Here is a 19,955-nt window from a genome sequence, read left to right on the forward strand (position 1 = left end):
ATGCTGAGACTGTTACCTTCTGTAATGTCACTTTAAAGTAGAAGAACATGTACCCACTACCTACCAATCAGCTCTCTCCCTTGTCCTGACGTCACTCCTTTCGAATTGCAACACCACTGAGTGGTTACGTGCCTAATAATGTTGGGCTAGTTGATAAGATTCAAACTGCAATTCATCTGACAATTCATTCAACAAATCTGAAGACATGGACATAAAACTGATGATCTTGCTGTACATTATTTCAACAACAGCATTTTGCCCATCTCTAAAGTTCCCCTTTAATCCTTGTCCATACCGATTCATTGAAGCATTGCTTGTGTTAGTTCTGCTTTAGTTTGTTCACTTGGAAGTCTTGAAGTGACTTCTCATTTCACCTGTTCATCTTGCAAACAAACATTTCTATATAGTTCTATTAAACCAGTAGCATTTGTGAATTTGGCTCAACTGTTTACGTGTTTTCCTCTACTTGGTCCTTCAGAGAACTGCATCTGCTTCCTTGAAGGCAGACTGAAATTACATGTTGACATTATTCAGTACTTCTGATGAAACTACAGCATTGAAGAGTAGTAATAAGCTCCACTTTATCATTTCAAAATTAGCTGAAGTAAATCATAAAATTCCCTTACAGCATTAGTGAGATGAAGAAAAATTGGAAGAGGAGGAGTGTAGGTATTTTTTGAAACAGCTGTAGGAACGTTAGAAACCAGAAACCATTTACAACTGTACTGGTTATTTAAACCCAAGGATATGCAGAATGTTGCTTGAATTTGGTGCCTTGCTTATGTTCACGATTAGTGTGATAGCAAAAAGAAAAAAACCAGGCCAGAAGAAAAGGCTCGGCTTACAAGAACTTCCCTGATTCTGTTACTTTTTTTAATAAAATAAATTTTATATATAAATATTGAAGTCAAACCTAACTTGGCAACTGTATATAAAGTACCTTGCATTAAACATTTAGTAATTCACTCCCTTGATAGGAACCTTTGCAACATGAACTCCAAGATTAATGGATGGGAGCTAATCCTGTGTTTGTTTCTAGCCTAGATGCTTGCTCATTGGGAGAACACATTGAGAAACAGCGAGCTCACCCTCTATTCCCATCTATTAAAGTTGATTACCCCATTGTAGTGAGCACGTATCTAGGTGGGCAAGGCTTTCCACAGGGAGCTTGCATTTGCAAAATATATCCTTTAGCCTTTAATGTTTATCTTTATTTTGCTTCGCTTGTTTCAATACCACTGTAAATTGTTCTAAAGCTTTTTGCATTGCTTTAATATCACTTCCTACTTGATGGTAAATTGCAAAAATTCTCTTGCATTGCACCGTTGTGAATTCGGGTTCAATCAGATATTTTTGTCTAATGCAGGACATTTCCATAGATTAGCTCATAAATTGAAATCTTGCATAGAATTGACAGCACAAAACATGCCATTCAGCCCAACTGGCCTATGCTGGTGTTTATGCTCCACACCGGCCTCCTACCACTCTCTCATCTAACCCTATCAGAATATCCATCTTTTCTCCCTCATGTCTTTATTGAGCTTCTCCTTAAAGGGATCTCTGCTATTTGCCTTGTCTATGCCATGTGGCAGCAAGCTCCATGTTCTCACTGCTCTGGGTAAAGAAATTTCTCCTGAATCTTTCCTTGGGTCTATTACTGGACTATCTTGTGTTTATTTCTCCCTAGTTTTGGACTCCCTCAAATGAAAACATCTCTATATGTTTACCTATCAAACCCCTTCATAATTTTAAAGACCTCGATCAGGTTACCCTTCTGCCTTCTCTTTCCTAACTGCCTTCTCTTTCCTAAATAGTTATAACTTAACAGCTCTGACATCTTGGTAAATCTTTTTGCACCTTCCCTGGTGTCTCTATATCTTTTTTGTAATGTGGAGACCAGAATTCCTATTCTATTCTATTAAGAAATGAACCCCATTTGTATTTTTATCATCATTTACATTGCTATTTTCAATGTCTTTGTCTGTATGCTGATAACTCCTCTGCCCCATTTAGGCACATTTTCCAAATACTATGTAGCCACCTCCTCCTAAAATGAACCATCTCACACTAACCTATAATGATATTAATCTCCAAGAGCGTGCTCTGGATGAATGTTAATTTTTTTTGTTTGCAGATAGCTGATAGGAATTCTAAATTTCATGTCACTTCAGAAGATGGATAATATTCACCGTGGCAGATGCATTGAAGCAGACTAAAATGCTAAACAAATAGAAGTGTGGATAGAAGCAGCTGGATAAACACGAACTTGAATCTATTCAATTGTAGTAGTCTGGAGAAAGTTCACAATGCTAGAGATAAACGAGTCAGATCGGATCCTTTGAAAATTTCTTAACAGAACTTGGGATAAAATAAATACTTGTCAGAGAGTGATTTGATTCTTTGGAGAACCAACAGCATAGAATCCTTTCAGGATTTACATTGGCAAAAAGTTTTGTTTCCAACTCATTTTTTTTCTATTCAGTAAACCTAATGTTACGATCGCTGGTCTATAAATGCTCCACTTGTTGTTCGCTCGTACCTATCAGCTTTTATCTGACTGCAAAGTTGTAGTTAAGTACTGGGAGACAATTTAAGTCAGACGTTTTTGTTTTGGATTGGCTGAGGGGTTAGTGATTTTGAGATGTTGGTGTTGGGCAGATCCTGCTTTAGTGCCATGTGGTCTAGTTACCTGGGCATGATATGGATAGTACTGCTTTTGAGAGGAATAGAGGCAAGCAACCAAGATGATTCTAGATATCTGCAGTCTTAAGTTGTGAAGAAAGTTGTGCAAGTTGGTAGTGTTGTCTTTGGGAACGAGAGCTTGTTGTGACCTAATTGGAAGTTTTCAGTAGGATGAAAGGGGACTGACACAACTTTAGCCAAATTGTGGTCTAGTTCAAATACCAGGAGGCACAAATTAGAAATTGGCTTTTAAGAATAAGGAAGAAGTTGTGTGGATCATATTTTACAAAGTGTAAACAAGTCACTAGAAAAGGCCACTGAAGTAGAGTGTAAATGGGTTCCAGATGCACCTTGGTCTTTCTGGAAAGAGAAGGGATTGAGGTAGTATAAAGAATGTTGTGTTTATTTGTGCTGCAACACTAGGGGGAGCACTTAACTGCACTTGTGCAATGTCAAGCATGTCAGCTGGCTGAATTAAAACGAATAGGTTGGCTCAGGACAGGCTAACAAAGTTCAAATTATCCGTTTTTAGGTCTGTGCGGTCCTCGGTTTTATATTTCAGAAATAAGTCTCGTAAATGACAAAGACGTTAATTAATTGGTATAGACTTCCAGTAGCTGTAATCTAGGCCAGGAATGGGATACAGGCCACAGAATTTTGTTCATGGACTTAACATGAGACAAATGAGCTCAGAAATTGGAAACCTGTCCTGAATCATGTTTTATTTGGCTACTTGGCCAGGGTTTATAACACGTAATTTGACAAGGCTATCCTTTACACAATTTTGTCGGTTCCTAAAAGTTTGGAAGACAGGTAAGTACTGTACCTCAATGAAAAAGCTACAGAAATAGCAGCCTTATGGGAAGCCTCCCTCAATTGTGGAGTTGTGCTGTGTATTGACACAAAAACTGGGAAGCTGAATTTTTAATAAATGTAACAATTTATTTCAGGACTGTACAGGCAAAGGGAGCTTTTTCTATTCATTCATGGGATGTGAAGATCACTGACAAGGCCATACTTATTGCCAATCCCTAATTGCCCTTGAGAAGGTAGTGGTGTGCTGCAGCCTGAACCAATGCAGTGGTGAATACCAGGGCCTGGATCTTTTAAATAGAGTATGTGTCAATAGTTCTCCCCACTCACTTTTTTCTTGTGCCTGCAATTTGAAGCACTGTTGCTGTTTTCAAATCCACAATGCTTTATAGTTAGTTTTAATACTAAACTCGATTTTACTTTGCTTTGTTTTCAGTTATCCAGTCACTCATTGCACTTGTGAATGACCCACAGCCCGAGCATCCTCTAAGAGCTGACCTAGCTGAAGAATACTCTAAGGACCGTAAAAAATTCTTTAAGAACGCTGAAGAGTTTACAAAGAAATATGGAGAAAAGCGACCAGTGGACTAAGACTTCTGTCATGCTGCCTTTCTGATTCCAGATTCTGGGCAGTACATTTGAAACACACCATCCAGCAGGACTCTGATGAACACATACAAGTGTCACCTTTGGTGTTTACTTGTGGCTGTTACTAACTTTCTACAGTTTTCATATAATCAGAAATGGGTTAGATAATGACTGTTCAGATGGGATTAAAGCTAAATAAGACAGTCTAGTTCTGCTTTCTAGTTTAAAAAGAAAATCACTGCTTTAGCAAACAACTTTTCTCTCACAATTCCATGAGTTCTTTTAACAGATGGTATTCTACCCTTGAGCTCAACAAGTAGGTTGCATTTTTTTTTCAGCTACCCCCCCCACCCAACTCCAGTCTCTTTTATTTTCTCATTTTTGTGAAATTATTTTTCCAAACTGTGTCTTAGTGAAGAACGACAAAATCCTGAAGGAGATTGGTGAATATTGAAGCGATTTGTTATACTTTCTCTTAATGTTGCACTGTTTTGTGGGAAAACTGGTTGCAAGTAGACCAGGCCTACAGTGTGCTTAGAACATTGGAAGGGGAAAGATGCTAATGTTGCTGGAGGAGAAAAAAGCAGCTTGTTCCCATGTAATTTAGCTCGTGTTACTATACGGTGATGTTGACAAAATAGGAAGCCCATGATTTTGCATGCGATTAAATGTTACAAACGGGGATTGATTTTTTTTTCAAAACTTTTTCTTGTACTCCCTTTCCTTGGTTACCTTTTGAATTAACTGATTTGTAGAGGATACATACCAATTGCATTGTTCGTCAGGCTGTGTGACCCCAAGTGCTAATGTTATTGCACCACTTTTCACAGGCCCAGAGTCCCATGCCCATGGAAAACCCTAAATTAAACATAAAGCAAGGAAATTGAAAATGGGAATCGATGGTCACATTTCAAACCAGTATCAAGTTTGTTTGGAGCTGTATATGGGTTAGGTGGTCTGTTTTAATCGTACAGGAATTGAATTAGCAATAGGAATTTAAGATTAATGAAGTGATTGCATGAGCAGATCGATACACCCTTATTCTCCTTCGGGCTACTGTTCAGAGCTTTGTGCTGTAACTCTGACATTTGTTCTTTCTACACTTCCTTTATGATTTATTTTACTAATTTAATTTAACGAGATTCAGAAACTTGCACTCCTGTGGAATAGATCCTGCGCATTCTGCTTCACTAGTTTAGATATGATGGTTACCTCACAGTAGCGTTTGTAGATTGGATTTTCTTTTCTTAATCTTGCATCCAGCTTGGCTAATTTTGGAAGATTTTGGAGCCAAACCAACATGCTGCTTTTATGCAAATTTACATTGGCTAATTCAGCTTCTGAAAAGTGTTCATGTTTAGCTCATTCAATAGACAGCCAAAAAAAAAAGTTATTGACATCAGAGCTTTGTTATACGAGTAAAGATCTGGGATGTTTAATTTCAGGGCATTGCCACACTTAAGCGTAGTCAATCACCTTTAAATTAGGAAACAGAATGAGTTGAAAATGTCTGTCTGTCCAGCCTTAGACAATAACCTGACTACTGGCGAAACTACTGCTGGTATAATGTCCAATTAGAGCAGTGTTGCCCAAAGAAAGTGTTCACATGCTAATTATCCTGGATGCTTTTTCTTATCTATATTTCCATGTTTTAATATAGGAAGGAATAAAAAAATAGAATGGAATTTGAGCATTAAGATAAAGGTATTTGGAAGAGTATTTACACTGCTGAAATGTCAGTTGATTGAGGTTAGTCAAAATACATATTTGGGCTATATTTTAACCATTTAAGTGGATTATTAGCTCTGAAATTGTATCCTATTTTGACTCGTGTACATTTTACCACTGTTAATTCACAGTACTGTCTGTAAAATGGGAACAACTACCCTTTCTTTAAACTTAAGTACCCAAAATCATTTTTTAAGCAGTCAACATTAAAATTAGTCTGGATAAAGCTTAATTGTCTCAATTGGGTTTGTAAAGAAAATTGTGAATGATGCTGGATTTGACAAACTTCCAGGCACTTTGGGATTCAAATAAAACTTCATGCAGTGTATTACTGGACATCTGAGCACTCTTTCTCTCATTTCTCACTTTTTCCCTTGCCCAACCCTGCAGTTTATTACTCCTTGTTTTTTAGGTTCATCATTCTTATAAGGAACAATGTCATTCAGGTAATCCTATCTGGGTCATGTTTAAGATGACCTGGTTAAGGAGAAAACAAGTGATTCTATGTGCTTAGGACTGTCTGAAGTTTCAATTTGCGCAAAAAACTTATATAATGTGCTTCTGAACCAGGTCTGCTTGTGTCTCCAGCAAAACATGATGATCCAGATAATGTGCACTGACATCAAGACATCTAAAGTAAACAAGCGGCAAAAGAGCATAGTAGCAATTTCTTTGTGTGGGAGTATATTGAAATAGCGTTTTTAAAAGGATAGGATTTTTAATCTGAATTTGAGTCTGATTTCAACCTTTTCTGTTCTACTCTAGATGAAATGGAAAAGGCCACTATCCATCTATTAAATAGACAAAATGCATTTTAGATGTTTTCTTTTGGGACTACCATAAGTAATTAGAAAAATGAGATTTATGCCAACTGCAATTAACTGGTGTGGCTTTAAATGGCAACATTCTCATTTTGCACTGACTCTAAACTTGTAGTGAAATGCAATGTTCATCCATGGCCTGATCCTAGAAGGAAATGGAGGAGCAAGTCTCATACCTTGAGAGTGTTAATACAGTGCGGAATCAAAACTGCTTTATAGACTGATGGGGGTACTATATTGGACCTTCTGGACTCTTCAGAAGCCTGTCTGATTTTAACTTATGTTTTTCTCCCCACACCTTTCTCAAAACAAAAAATGTTTTCAAACGTTGGAGGAGAGTTCTATCTCTGTGTAAATCCATATCTTCACAGAAGTGTCTCCTTGGACAGTAGAACTGCAGGAACCAAACTAAAGGATATTCCCTGGCTGAAACTTGATCTGCAGCTGCCAATCTCTGTTCAGTAGCTTGGGTGTAAATACAGCCCGGGAGTACTAGTATCAGAGCTAAGGCATTATTCAAAGTCACAAGTCATGAAATCTCTAAAACAAGGTGCAGGTTATATCTCGCAACTGAATTTTAATTGATTTCCAGCATGATGCATTTTAAGATTTTAAAAAACATGGTTTGTTTCATGTTTCAGATGGTGTGGGTTTCCTTTTTCTGATGAAAGCCTCTCACCATTGTCTTCACTGTTCCCCTTCTATATATGATGCTATCTATGTTAACTGGATTTGACTTCCCTAATTGGCCAGTCACCATCTTGGTGAAGCACTGAATCATACAGATCCAGTTCAATTCCTGGTGTGTGCTGAGATAACCTCTTGGGAGGACCACCCGTGATGTTAAAACAGGACTCAGTGCCCCTTGGCTAAAGAGTAGGTAAGTCCTCAGCCTCTGGGCCATGGTTGCTAGCCAGTGACACCAGTTAGAAAGCTGCAGGTGTGTGGATGTTTTGTGAGAATCCTGAGCTTGGCTGTGATCCCCTTCACAAAAATGCTGTGGTGAAACATTTGGTGTCTGCACATGTAAAGCGCCAGAGAGCAGTTGGTGATTGTGGACTCAGGGCCCAGTAAATCAAAGAGGAGAAACAAAAAATACACAAACCCAACTTTATCTGTCAGAGACTCCAGTGAGGCTCTTTTGCGTGCATGGCTGTTAGAAGCTACACTTCACAATGATTCTGTGGATAGTATGCTTATTAGTAATTGTTGCTAAACCTGTAGATATTACTTTAGATAGTATAACTTTTATGTGGCCTTGCACTGTTTGACTTGTATGTGCAGCATTTTGAAATTCTGAAAAGTATTAACTTGCCACATGGTTTTGAAAGTACTTGTGATTTAGTTGTACTACCTTACAGCACCACTCAAGAGCAACTTTTCAATAAACTAAAAATCAAGCAAATTTGCACATCAAAAGAAAAACTGGTGATCTAAACTAAAACCAGAACATGGTATAAGAGCATTGTATGCTTCATTAAAGATGACAGTATCTGAAATGTCATTTAACTTGCACAATTAGTAAGATTTTAATCTGTAAAAAAAAAATGGTTCTGCCATGTTATCTTGGCACTTACTAGGGCAATGGATGTTGTATATTTATTTGGTACTTGCACTGAATGTAGTTTTGTTTATTTTGAAGTTCTGTTCTAAAATGTAATTATCTCTGCAACCTGATGTGCACTGAGGGTTTCCGGAGACAGGTAAGTAAAAGCAAAGTACTGCGGCTGCTGGAAATCTGCAAGAAGAACAGAAGATGCTGGAAAAGCTCAGCAGGTCTGGCAGCATCTGTGCAGAGTTAACATTTAACAGTTAACATTGAGTCCGGTATGACTCTTCAGAACTCATTCATATTGGACTCAACGTTAACTCTGTTTCTCTCCCCACAGATGCTGCCAGACCCGCTGAGTTTCTCTGTTCTCTGTTTTTCTTACAATTGTTTGTAGTGGAGGCAAAACGGTTTCTGGAGGGGTTCACTTATTGGCAGAAATGGGTGTAAATACATTTGAGGAAATTGCAAACATGAAAACAAGTGCACAATCCGAGTAATGCTGTTCATAATACAAACCTTTCTAGTTTCCAAGTATTAATGCCATGGATTAGATGCAATGTTTATTATGAACAAAATCATTTTATTTGCCAATTCTATTAAGTTTCATTTGAATGTTTTGTAACACTATACAACTCACACAATCATAGTCTAATTTTTAAGCCAAAACTCGTACAAATAAGCATCTTTTTTAAAAGCAATATACTGGAGTATAACCATTCACTTTTATTTTAAAAAAAGTAAATCAGCAACCTTGTAGACCCAATGCAGTTCACTTCATTGTTGTGAAATAACCACATGGTCAGCATTAAGTGTAGTGTTTCAGAAAGTTATGATACCACCCATAAACCTTACCAATAACTTCTAGGAAGGGAAAATACAGTACTTTGCATCAAGAAACTTGAGAGACGTACTCCGGTTCACACAAGTGCATAGTGTAAACATTCAGTTGAGTAATTTCCGTCACCAGTTTTTAATTTATAACCTAATAATGACCAAATACGGACAATCATTGATCAATGATCATACCATGTCTTCATAATGAATTTCAAGTTATTGCACAATTCTGTTTCATAATTTTCTCTCTGCATAGTTCCTGTTTAAATGAGTATTGATATCTAGTGGTTTCTAAATATAAGCTTCTTCTGAGGCATTAGTTTTACCAACTTTTGGTTACCTTGTTACTTGATTCTGTGGGTAGAATGCTTCAAAATATTCGGAAGACAGCACTGTGAACCTAATTTCTGTTTCCTAGAAAGATTATGCAGAATAAATAAATCCATCAATGACCATCTAAAGTTTTTTTTCAGAACTGGCACTGCCATCTGCCCTGATTGGGACTTGAAGTAATCAAAGGGGTTTCACCACAGTGGTTAACTTCTAATTCTGTTAAAGGTCATGCATTTTTCTGTCTGATGAATGAAATATTGGATTATTTTTAACTCCACTTCTCTAATGATCTTGTCATTTTGTGTAATTCCATGTCAATTTGCAAGAATTTCTGGCAGACGCTACCACCTTATACTCCTGAAAACCTCAAGCTAGATTTTTTCTTCCCCCTCCCTAATTTGCCATGCCAGCTCCTATTTCCTTTATAAGTCTTTAAAGGCACATAGTTGTATATTTTTGTCCTCATAATACTTTAATAGCTTTGACTCCTTGAGGATTTGCAGTTCATGAAATCGGTCTGCAGACATTGAAAACTCATCAGGCCCTTCACCACATCCCCCCTCTTCAGGGAAGCTGGAATAACCAGGATGCACCATTAGTTCTATTGTCAATATTGTATCATCATGCAGCGGTCGGAATTTTTTCCCACAGGAGATGTCCAAATGTTGCTTTACTTTCCCTGTAGCTATGGCATTCTCGATGACTCTCTGGATGTTTGAAACTGACATATTTTTCCCCATTGTTGTTAGGCCAATGTAGATATCAGTCCACCTGTTGGGAGTAATAAAATTTAAAGTAGCCATCATTAAGATGAAATGTAATTTAAACCTTGCCATGCTTACAAGTGGAATAGCATCTATTGATAGCACTGTCAGCCAATGAGGTGGGTGGCGCTCACAGCCAAGCAAGCATTTTGCAAACTGCTCCCTCAATTGGCCACCCCAGGAACTTGTGCACGGTATTACATTGCAGAAGATAGTTCCAAACATCTTGCAAAGAAGTCATATTGCACTCAAAACATTAACTCTGCTTCTCTTTTCTCAGATACTGCCACATCTATTGAGGTTTTCCAGCACTTTGTTTTTGTTCCAGACGTCCACCGCCCATTGTGTGAAAATGTTTCTTAATTTTGCTCCTAAAGGTTTGGCTCTAATCTTTAGACAATGTCCCTTAGTCTTGGACTCCAGAACTAGTTTTTACCCTGTTACTGAGATATCTTTAAACTTCAACCAAATCACCCCTTAGCCATAAATTACAGGGAACATAGCCATTTGTTTAATCTCTCCCTGTAGTTTAACCCTTGAAGTCCAGGTATTGTTCCAAGAATCCATGTTGCAGTTCCTGCAAGGCCAATATATCCTTACTAATAGTTAAAATATGACTTCCAGCCCCTAGTACTCTATTCCTCCAGATATAAAGACCAGCATTCCATTAGCTGCCTTCCTATAATCTCATATGCATCTATGCTATTTGCCAAAACTACTTTGTGGTAGGGAATTCCACATTCTAACCACATGTTCTGGGTGGAGGGGTTTCTCCTAAATTCGCTATTGGATTTATTAGAGCTTATCATATATTTATCACCTACCAGTGGGAACATCTTTTCTACATGTACCCTATCAAACCCTTTATTAAAGAATTCTATCAAGTCATCCCATGGTATTCCCTTCTCTAGAGAAGAGCCCTAGCCTATTCAATTTTCCCTGATGGGTATAAACCTTTTCAGCTCTGGTATAAGTCTGGTTAGTCTTTTATTTGCACCTTCTCCACTGCCTCCATGTTCTTGAGACCAAAACTGCACAGCTCTTAAGTGTGCTCTGACCAAGAATCTGTGTTTAATATCATTTCTCTGCTTAATTTTTCTACTCTTAAAAATGAACACCGGTGCTTTTTTGATGGCTTTATTAATATATATCACTGGTCAAGCTGGTAGTTGGGATTTTTACTATATTAAGAATGCAACAGTTAAGCTGAAAACATAAGTTGTCATGTTTTAAACACCATGCTTGTACTTTAGTATAACAATAATTCCTATAAGGTATCAAACGTGCAAGACAGCTTGAATGGTAACAGCTGAACATGGTTTAGAAGGAGGATTCAAAGCTAACTTGAAATCTTTACTCACAATTTAGAAGGTTTAGATGTTTGCTCCGTTGCAGTTAACTGCTAAATGAACCTTAAAAGGAATATGTTGCGAAGCAATTATAACTATGTTCGGAAATACAGACAGCAAAAGACCAGCTGGTCCATCGAGCTGATCCAAAGCAGCATGGAACTGAGCATCAGGACTAGTCTGAACAAATTCTACTTAAGTGTCAATGAATGTATTCTGAATAGCGTTTTACATTTGTATTAATTAGTTTGCAATAACAATGCAATTTTAGTTCCCTCTATAGTAGTTTATCCTTCTTGCATCCTCCAGATGAAAACCAGTTTGTATGCTGTGAACTGTTGGAACTGTTTTGCTCGCTCCCATACTATTTTGAATAATATACTATGATTACATAATTAAGGCATCCTGCATCAGACTTGGGGTACACAATAAAGGCAGCAGGTTTCAACAGTAAAGACCTGCTGCTCTGAATTAGAGGTAGTTGTAAGGAAGAAAGTTTGGAGTAAAGTTTGTGGATTATAAATACTTTCAAAGAATGACAGTTAACAAAAATCTGAATTAAAAACAAAATCAAGTACTTGAGTTGATGATTGAATTTGATAACCTTTGACTGCTGCCAGACCTTTTGAGTGTTTCTAGCATTTTAAAAAAAACAAATTACAGAAGGTCCGGGCCACAGACGCATGGGAATACCACTGCCTCCAAGTGACACACCATCCTGACTTGGAACTAAATTGCCATTCCTTCACTGTCATGGGATTAAAGTCCTGGCCTTTCCTAACAACAGAGTGCCCACAGCAATGGTTCACGGGCAAATAGAGATGGGCAACAAATGCTGGCCTAACCACATTCCATGAAAGAAAATAGTGCCAAAACAAAAGTAATCTGGATATTGAAGTCTCCTTTGAAAGCAACAATCTTTAATTGATCCAAACGACAACATTTTGTAAAGGTGTGGTGGGTCCCTATGATCGGTTAGGTTTGAACAGAATAGCCCAGCATTCCTGTGAGGAGGAGTTAAAGATATTGGGTGTTAGTTTTGACAAATCTTAGATTAATCCAAGGATAAAAGGATCAGGTCTAAGCTTGGCAACTAGATCCAGGTTAGAGTTATATAAACTAACTAATAAATCCTAGTTTACATATTATACACCAGTAGAAATGTATTACAAGGATTTGGACCAACGTTTTGCCTTCATTTCATTTTTCTAATGTATGGCATCTTAACACTTGTACAGCTGCAAAATAAATTTTAAGTTGACAGAATAAGGTTTGTGCAGTACATTCTAGGCTGCATACTCATCGATGCAGCTTTGTGGAAGTGTTAGTTTGGACTATATTATGTTTGAAGATCTAAGCTAGTTAAACTTCTGAGGGCAGTACCGAGGTGTCATCTTTTGAATAAGACGTTAAACAGGTGCTATCTGTCAAGTGGACATAAAAGCAACCATGGTACTATTTTGAAGAGCCCTGGTTACTATTTATCCCTCAATCAGCCTCACCAAAACAGACTTACAGGGTTGAGCTTGCCATTAAATATAATTTATAAATTATGCAGTGATTTATTTCACTTTGCAAGCTATTTCAGCCAGGAATGTACAGGCTGCACATGTACGGTACATGTATTTCAAGTTGCACTTAGCAACCCAAATCCAGCTTTAACATGGGTTCCCATAGGATCAATGATTCACTTACTCCCGATTTTCAGGAACACAATTAGAACTTTGAGAGGACTTAGTGTATCATACTGCCGTAAGCAAATTGGTTGCCATGTTTCCCTGACATTGCAGAAGTTACTACACTTCAAAACTACTTGATTGGCTAAAAGTGTTTTGGGACTAGCTAAGTTGTGAAAGGTGCTATAGAAATGCAAGTTAAACATAAATCTGATATTCAGTCACCTTTATTGCCGAGTGTCCCACAGACGCTTATACTTTGTTTTTTTTTAAATCTAGCAATGGATGTATTAGAGCTCCAATCTTAGGACAACTCTGCATCCTTTGATAAATCTATCACACCCACTGGGAACTCCATGACATAGAAAGAAGAGGCTTCCTTCATGATTAACAATAATGGAAAATGCTGGAAATACTCAGGTCAGGCAGCATCTGTAGAGCGAAAGAGAGTTAACGTTTCAGATCGATGACTATCTCCCATGGTTACCGTGGCTACAAAGTTTTGCTGAATGGGACGGGCATCAGCAAATCAGACGTCTGTGTCTCAATCAAAACAAAGCATCAATCCAGGATTTCCCAAAGACCTGGACGGCGCTTTCAGAATTGAGTATGGGAATCGCAGAATGGCAGCGCGGCCTGCATTTTACTGCCCAGGAAGTGTTAAATTTCAAGAATAGGAAAGCCGTTATGCCTTCCTCTTCCTGGGAATGTTTCCAAGAGGTTATGAGTAAATTAGCAAGCCATAAGTTTATGCTGCAATTCCAGTAGTAATGATCCTTCTGAGGTAGAGGACAGAACTAAGGCTTGTGCTGGATATGACACAACAATGAGATCTTGATTCATTGTAACTGGTCAATCCTTCCAAGACAGGATTTGTTTCCGGGGAGGTTGGGGTGGGGCATTGTCCTTCTTGGAACTAGCTTCGGTTGACTCATTAGTACAACAGGATGTGAATAAGTACCATCTTTCATGGTACTTCTAGCCTATTTCTGCAGCCACAAAGCAGAGGTGTTAAGCACAGGCTTGTTAGCTGTAGTTCAAATGTTCCTTCTTGATAAGTGTAATAATTATTATTAAATCTTTCAGATGACACCAGCAACTGTCCTGCAGAGAATATATCTTTTGATTTGAGGGTTTTAGGCTGTCAAAGTCTGACATGTCATGAGCCTAATGTTCCCTGGTAACAAACTAATAGGCTTACTTAAACCAGTGCTTTTGAAATGCTAGTTCAGAGACTCAGAAGACACTTTATGATGCAGTGTCTGCGCTTGAGATGCAGATTTTAAGTCTTAATGTGTTGAGAGCTCTTCGATAAATGCTGCCAGTATCCACACTAAAAATCCGGAAATAGGGTCCAATAGATTGAATTCTGATGCTGGTCTGTGTGCAATTTTCAAAAAAGTGTGTTGAATGCAGAGAGCCAAATTATTACTTGTCAATTGAAAATTTTAACATTTAGATTTTGTTAGACCAGTGTGTTAAGGGTTACCCACCAAGGCAGGTAGATGGAGCTAAGAAACTGACTGGTCTATTGCTGTGTTCACTAGATTGGTCCCTGGGATGAGGGTTCTCCTACGATGAGAGGCTGAGTTACATTGGGTCTGTGCGCTCTGGCATTTGGATGATTCTGAAGGGGCTTGACAGGGTAGACACGGAGGTTGTTTTCCCTGACTCTGGAATGTAGATCACGGGGGCATAGCTCTGTCCTAAACGACTGGCCCCCTTACCCTGAGGCTAAGGTGGAATTTCTTCCCTCAAAGGTTTGTGAATCTTTGGAATTCTCTACTCAGAGGGTTGTGGATGCTCCATCATTGAATATTTAAGGTTGAGATCGACCGATATTTAGTGTCTCAGGAAATCAAAGGATATAGGGGGAGAGATAAAAACAAAAAAACTGCGGATGCTGGAAATCCAAAACAAAAACAGAATTACCTGGAAAAACTCAGCAGGTCTGGCAGCATCGGCGGAGAAGAAAAGAGACGTTTCGAGTCCTCATGACCCTTCGACAGGTGGGGGGAGAGGGTGGGAATGAGTTGAATCTGAAGATCAGCTGTGATCATGTGGAACGGTGGAGCAGGCCTACTGCCCCTATTTCCAAGGCAAAGCAAAACTGACGCAGGAGATTCACAAGTTGAAAACTGGCCCCTCGTGTACAGGAAACAGTCAACAGGAGGATTTAAAAAAAAATCTTCCACCAGGCTTTGGGAGAAGACCACACAATTTTCATTTGATTTCTGGAAAATGTCGGACTTTTTTCTCTTTTCGTTTGTACCAGATAAACTATGTGGAGGGGTAAAAAAAAAGGATAATTCTGCATCGACTGGGGGGTGGGAGGTGGTGAATCAGCATGACCACATCTGTCCGCAGTTGACCGCAAAGGTGGGAGATGTTTGGGGGAAGGAAAGTGATGAAGGTGGCAGTAATATAGGCTTAAAATAAACTTTCACAGATTAAACTTAATTGCCTTATACCTGCTTCCAAAGCAGTTTGTTATTTGCAAAGTAGGAGCTCTGTTGCCATTTACCTGATTCCATGTCTTCGAAATACATCTATAGAATTGAATGCATCTTTTTCCACCTGTAGGTAAAAGTCCATTAGCTGCTGTCCTATCCAATCACAGTCACGTAGGCCTGGTTCTATTGGAACGCGGGTATACTTGATCCCATAATCTGAAAGCACTTGTGCAAATATATCTCTAATACCTGTGTACCAGAAAATAGAAATACATGAACACAATAGCTCTGTTAGTTTTCATCCTGCATCTTATTTTGATGCATCAAAAATATCCACAAGATTCATAATTAGATTTTGACATTTGGTACTTCTAATTTGGTCTAGTTTAGCATTTGAAGTTATGAGTTCAATACAATTCCTTTCAAAAAGGACATTCATTTAACATCGCAGTTATCCCAATTTTGTGTTCATGAGAAGTTTGTATAGGTGATACGATGTCTGAGCGCAGTCAACCAAGAGCTTTAGAAGGACGTCTTGTGAAGCAGTGTGATTTAGGCCAGAATTTTCTGGGCCCTTAGGAGATGGGCTGGAAACCTTAAAGGGCAATTAGTGGTGGGCAATAAACGCTGGTCCAGCCAGCAGCACCCACATCCTGTGAACAAATAATTTAAATAAAATGGTGGGGGGAGGTGTTATCATGGGGGTAGTGAGCCTGATATCTTCCTGCTGCCATGCCATATTGCCAGCGGTGGGGAAGATGGTGGCTGTTGGAAACCCAATTGAGCCACTAAGTGGGTAAAGGGCCAATTTCTGCCTCTGAGCATTCATCTGTGTCAGAATGGTGCATTGGGAGACTATCCAGTGAACCCTGGTCTTGCGGGCTCCGGGGAGGGTTAGGGGTAGGCAGCCTCCTTTGTGGTCGTACCTTGACTCACTCAGAGGGGACCTCTGTCACCTTCAGCAAATGTTGCTGCCAGCAAATCATGTCCACTTCCTCCCCACCCCCACTTGTCAGGACCTGGCTGCCTGGTCCCAGCTACCCCCAACCTACCTACCTACCTACCTCCACCCTGAGGACACCTGGCCACAGGAGGTGCCCTCTTCTTGGAGCTGCAGCGTCAGCAATGGTCACTGCCAGCACCGCTGAGCTCCCAACTCTCTCATTGGATCCGTGGCTCTTGGGAAGGGTTGCTGTCCTTCATTGCAGGATTTTATCCTTACTGGCAAAATTGGCTCAGTTGCTTAGGTGCAAGTCTTTGGTTCAATTCCCACTACAGAGACGTGAGTACATAATGCTGACACCCCAGTGCAGTACTACACTGTCTGAGGTGCTGTATTTTGGATGTGATGTTAAACTGAGGCCCTGTCTGATGTCGCAGGTGGATGCAAAAGATCTGAAGCTATTACTTGATCAACAGAGGCTTCTCGTTGGCCAACGTTTGTCTCTCAAACAACTTCACTGAAAACAAACTGTTTGGTCAATTATCTCAGCTTGGTAATCTCAATTCCAGCTTTATAATGTTGGCTACGTTTCAAAATTATTTCGCTGCAAAGCACTTTGGGACACCCCGAATTGAAAGGCGTTAGAGAAATGAGAGCCCTTTTTTTCACTAGCTTACCTCTGACTCTGCCTGATGCCAGGAGAGGAGCTGCTGCTTCCCACTGTTGTAACATCATCTTTTTAAAAATCAGCTGCCCAGGAAGTGGAGCTCAGTGCACATCCAAGCTTGCCAGAGCAGTGGCACGATACACCAACAGCATCATATTGGAAGAAACAACCAGTAGCTGTAGTACAATGCTCAATTTCTACAAATTATTTTAGGGGTTTAGAAACATTTCCCCCCACATGTTGATTGCCAACAGCCATCAACACAATGAGAATTTGAGGCACTGGTCAGTACCCCCTCATATTACACATCTGGACACAGGAGAATCAGTAGGAGGACCTTCAAAGCTGGGTTGGACAACTCCCCGAGCTACTGTGAAATTGGGCATTTTTCTAAAAAGAGGTAAAAGATTACAAAGAAATCCAGTTAAGGGGGTCAACCTTTTGTGCCGGATTGCACCTTCAGGACCAAAACCCGAATCAGCTCTGCTTTGTTCAAGGTTACCAGGTCTGCGCACAATCTGCACGTGGCCTTACTAACAGTTTTTAAAGGAGCCACTGAAGGTAATCATCCAAAAAAAGGTACTTTTTAAAAAAAAAACATCAGTAGTCTGAGCTGCTGTCCACTACAAACTACAGAATTCACCTTGGTTCTCTGGTCAGTGCTCTAGACTGCTGAATTCATGCCCCAGAACTGGCGCACTCTCAGCACTGTTACTGCAGCTGGGGGTCCAGGGTCCTGTCATTGACATACTGGGTGCACCCAGCACGTACTGCACTGGGATTGCACCATAATTAGGGCACAACTGAATTTCTGCAAGCGGTTTTTATTTTAAGATGTTACCCCCATCGCTCTCCCTTCCACTGTCATATTGGCATCAACTGCTTTACCATCGCTGATATCAACACCGGTTTTCTAATTGTCCCTACCTAGAACTATATAGATTCCTGCAAAATATGCCTCAGGTTGATCAGTGTGTCATTTGAAGAGATTCGTAGCTGTGCATTAGAATCAGGACCTGCCCTTGTGTAGCTAACTGACGTGAGGAACAGGTTTTATAAATGCGTGAATGCATAACTTCAGGCTCCGTACCTGCGATTTTCTGTCCACTTTAATGAATGAAAATCATGTGGGGAGTGAGCACGTGCCTAGGTGAGGCTGCCCACTGACGGTGCAGTTTTGTTACATTGGCCCTATGGGGTTGCCACCCTCCGATTCTGGTTTACCTTCATCAGCATTTTGCTTGTTGGGGAAATCTGAGCATCAGTGCCGTAACTCATCTTGTTGAGACACCTGTGGCACTTTCCAAATATTTCCAAGCTTACACTGAGTTGTTAAAGGGTCATCGCCAAACTGGCGTTAGCAAGCACTTGGAACAGGGAGAGGTGAAACTAATACATGGGTCCACAGCAGTTTTCTTCCCTGCAATTCAGAGATTCCCATTTAAAATATTTTTTTAAAGGTAAATGTTTCCCGGCTGTGCCCCTTTAACACCTTTAGTTGGAGGTGAGTAATTACATACATTCCATTTGTTCTTACCTGGTAAGACATGAACATGCTGATGTCCGTCCATATGTTGAGGTAAATGTCCTGTCAGTTCACAAAACAGATCTACTTGCCCCCTTAGTTCTTGATCTACCTGAAAGGTAAAATTGAGAAAGCAGATAAGAATAAATCTGATTAATCTGCCCTGTCTTTTACTAGAGTAAATACTTTAGTAATGGAAAACATAGGGCACATGATGCAGCAACTTAGGATGTGCAGGTGGACTACTTTGAGAAAAAGCCCTGTGTAGTGATTCAAGTGGATGTTAAAGTTCCTACTCCACCACAGCAAAGCCTTCTCCAGGTTAACGTTCTCCCTATTCTCTCTATACAACCCAAAAAAAAACACCTTTCATCTTATCTTTGGTTGTAGGATCTATATGTAAAACTTGACATGCTTGAGCAGCGACCCATCCACCAACTTAAACACTTACTTCTTCCACCACAGGCAACATTGTGTACCATCTACAAGATGCATTGCAGCAACTCACCAAGGCTTCTCCAACAGCAACCCTCAAATCTGAGACCTCGACAATCAAGGATGGGGACAGCAGGCGCATGGGAACACCACCACCTGTAAGTTCCCCTCCAAGTCATGCAGCATTCTGACTATCACTACTCCTTCACTGTCGCTGGGTTAAAATCCTGGAACTCCCTACCCAACAGCATGGGGAATACCTTCGCTACATGGATTGCAGTGGTTCAAGAAGGTGGCTCACCACAACCTCAAAAACAATAAATGCTAGCCTGGCCACATTCCTTGAATGGATAAATTCAAACAAACATCTGACCACATAACAGTCACTGCTCTTCAAAGTAACAGCTGATAAAGTACTTTGTCTCTCTGAAACATTTCAATGGCAAACAATTGTAATGACAGTGAAACTGACAGCTACCTCTGGCATCCACACGTGTTTATGATATTTCAGCTTCTACCTTTATCCCATGTGTCTGTCCCAATCTTTATTTTTCTTCCTGTGAAATTATTTTTAAAAAATGAATGATAAAACATACTCATTATTTCTTGTTTTGCTGCCTGGGAGAATTCTTCATTGTGATTGGCTGCTTATCTTGGTTGGTGACAAAGATGCCCTATAGGTGTCTCCAGAATGAAATTAACACCAGGAAAGGTGAAATCCAAGCTACAGAGCTCACTGGGTCTTTGTGGACAGTTTTCTTAGACATCAGCAAGTGCTTTCACTTCACCATT

General features: G+C 39.7%; 2 protein-coding genes across 3 annotated transcripts in view; one reads left to right on the forward strand and one right to left on the reverse strand.

Moving 5' to 3' along the window:
- LOC121285985 (ubiquitin-conjugating enzyme E2 L3) overlaps positions 1–6,139 on the forward strand; it is a 43,796-nt gene extending 37,657 nt beyond the window's left edge. The window contains exon 4 of the mRNA XM_041202993.1: positions 3,932–6,139. Within this exon, the coding sequence (XP_041058927.1) occupies positions 3,932–4,086 (155 nt within the window). The 3' untranslated portion in view covers positions 4,087–6,139. The remainder of the gene's footprint in view (positions 1–3,931) is intronic.
- Positions 6,140–8,743: 2,604 nt separating this feature from the next.
- Positions 8,744–19,955, reverse strand: part of ydjc (YdjC chitooligosaccharide deacetylase homolog) — a 64,277-nt gene continuing 53,065 nt past the window's right edge. For both annotated transcript variants that reach the window (XM_041201910.1, XM_041201909.1), the window contains exons 4-6: positions 18,741–18,840; positions 15,665–15,842; positions 8,744–10,122 (exon numbers count right to left, since the gene is read on the reverse strand). In XM_041201910.1, the coding sequence (XP_041057844.1) occupies positions 9,774–10,122; positions 15,665–15,842; positions 18,741–18,840 (627 nt within the window). In that variant the 3' untranslated portion in view covers positions 8,744–9,773. The remainder of the gene's footprint in view (positions 10,123–15,664; positions 15,843–18,740; positions 18,841–19,955) is intronic.

The sequence above is a fragment of the Carcharodon carcharias genome, chromosome 13 (assembly GCF_017639515.1).
Source record: "Carcharodon carcharias isolate sCarCar2 chromosome 13, sCarCar2.pri, whole genome shotgun sequence".
Classification (NCBI taxonomy): domain Eukaryota; kingdom Metazoa; phylum Chordata; class Chondrichthyes; order Lamniformes; family Lamnidae; genus Carcharodon; species Carcharodon carcharias.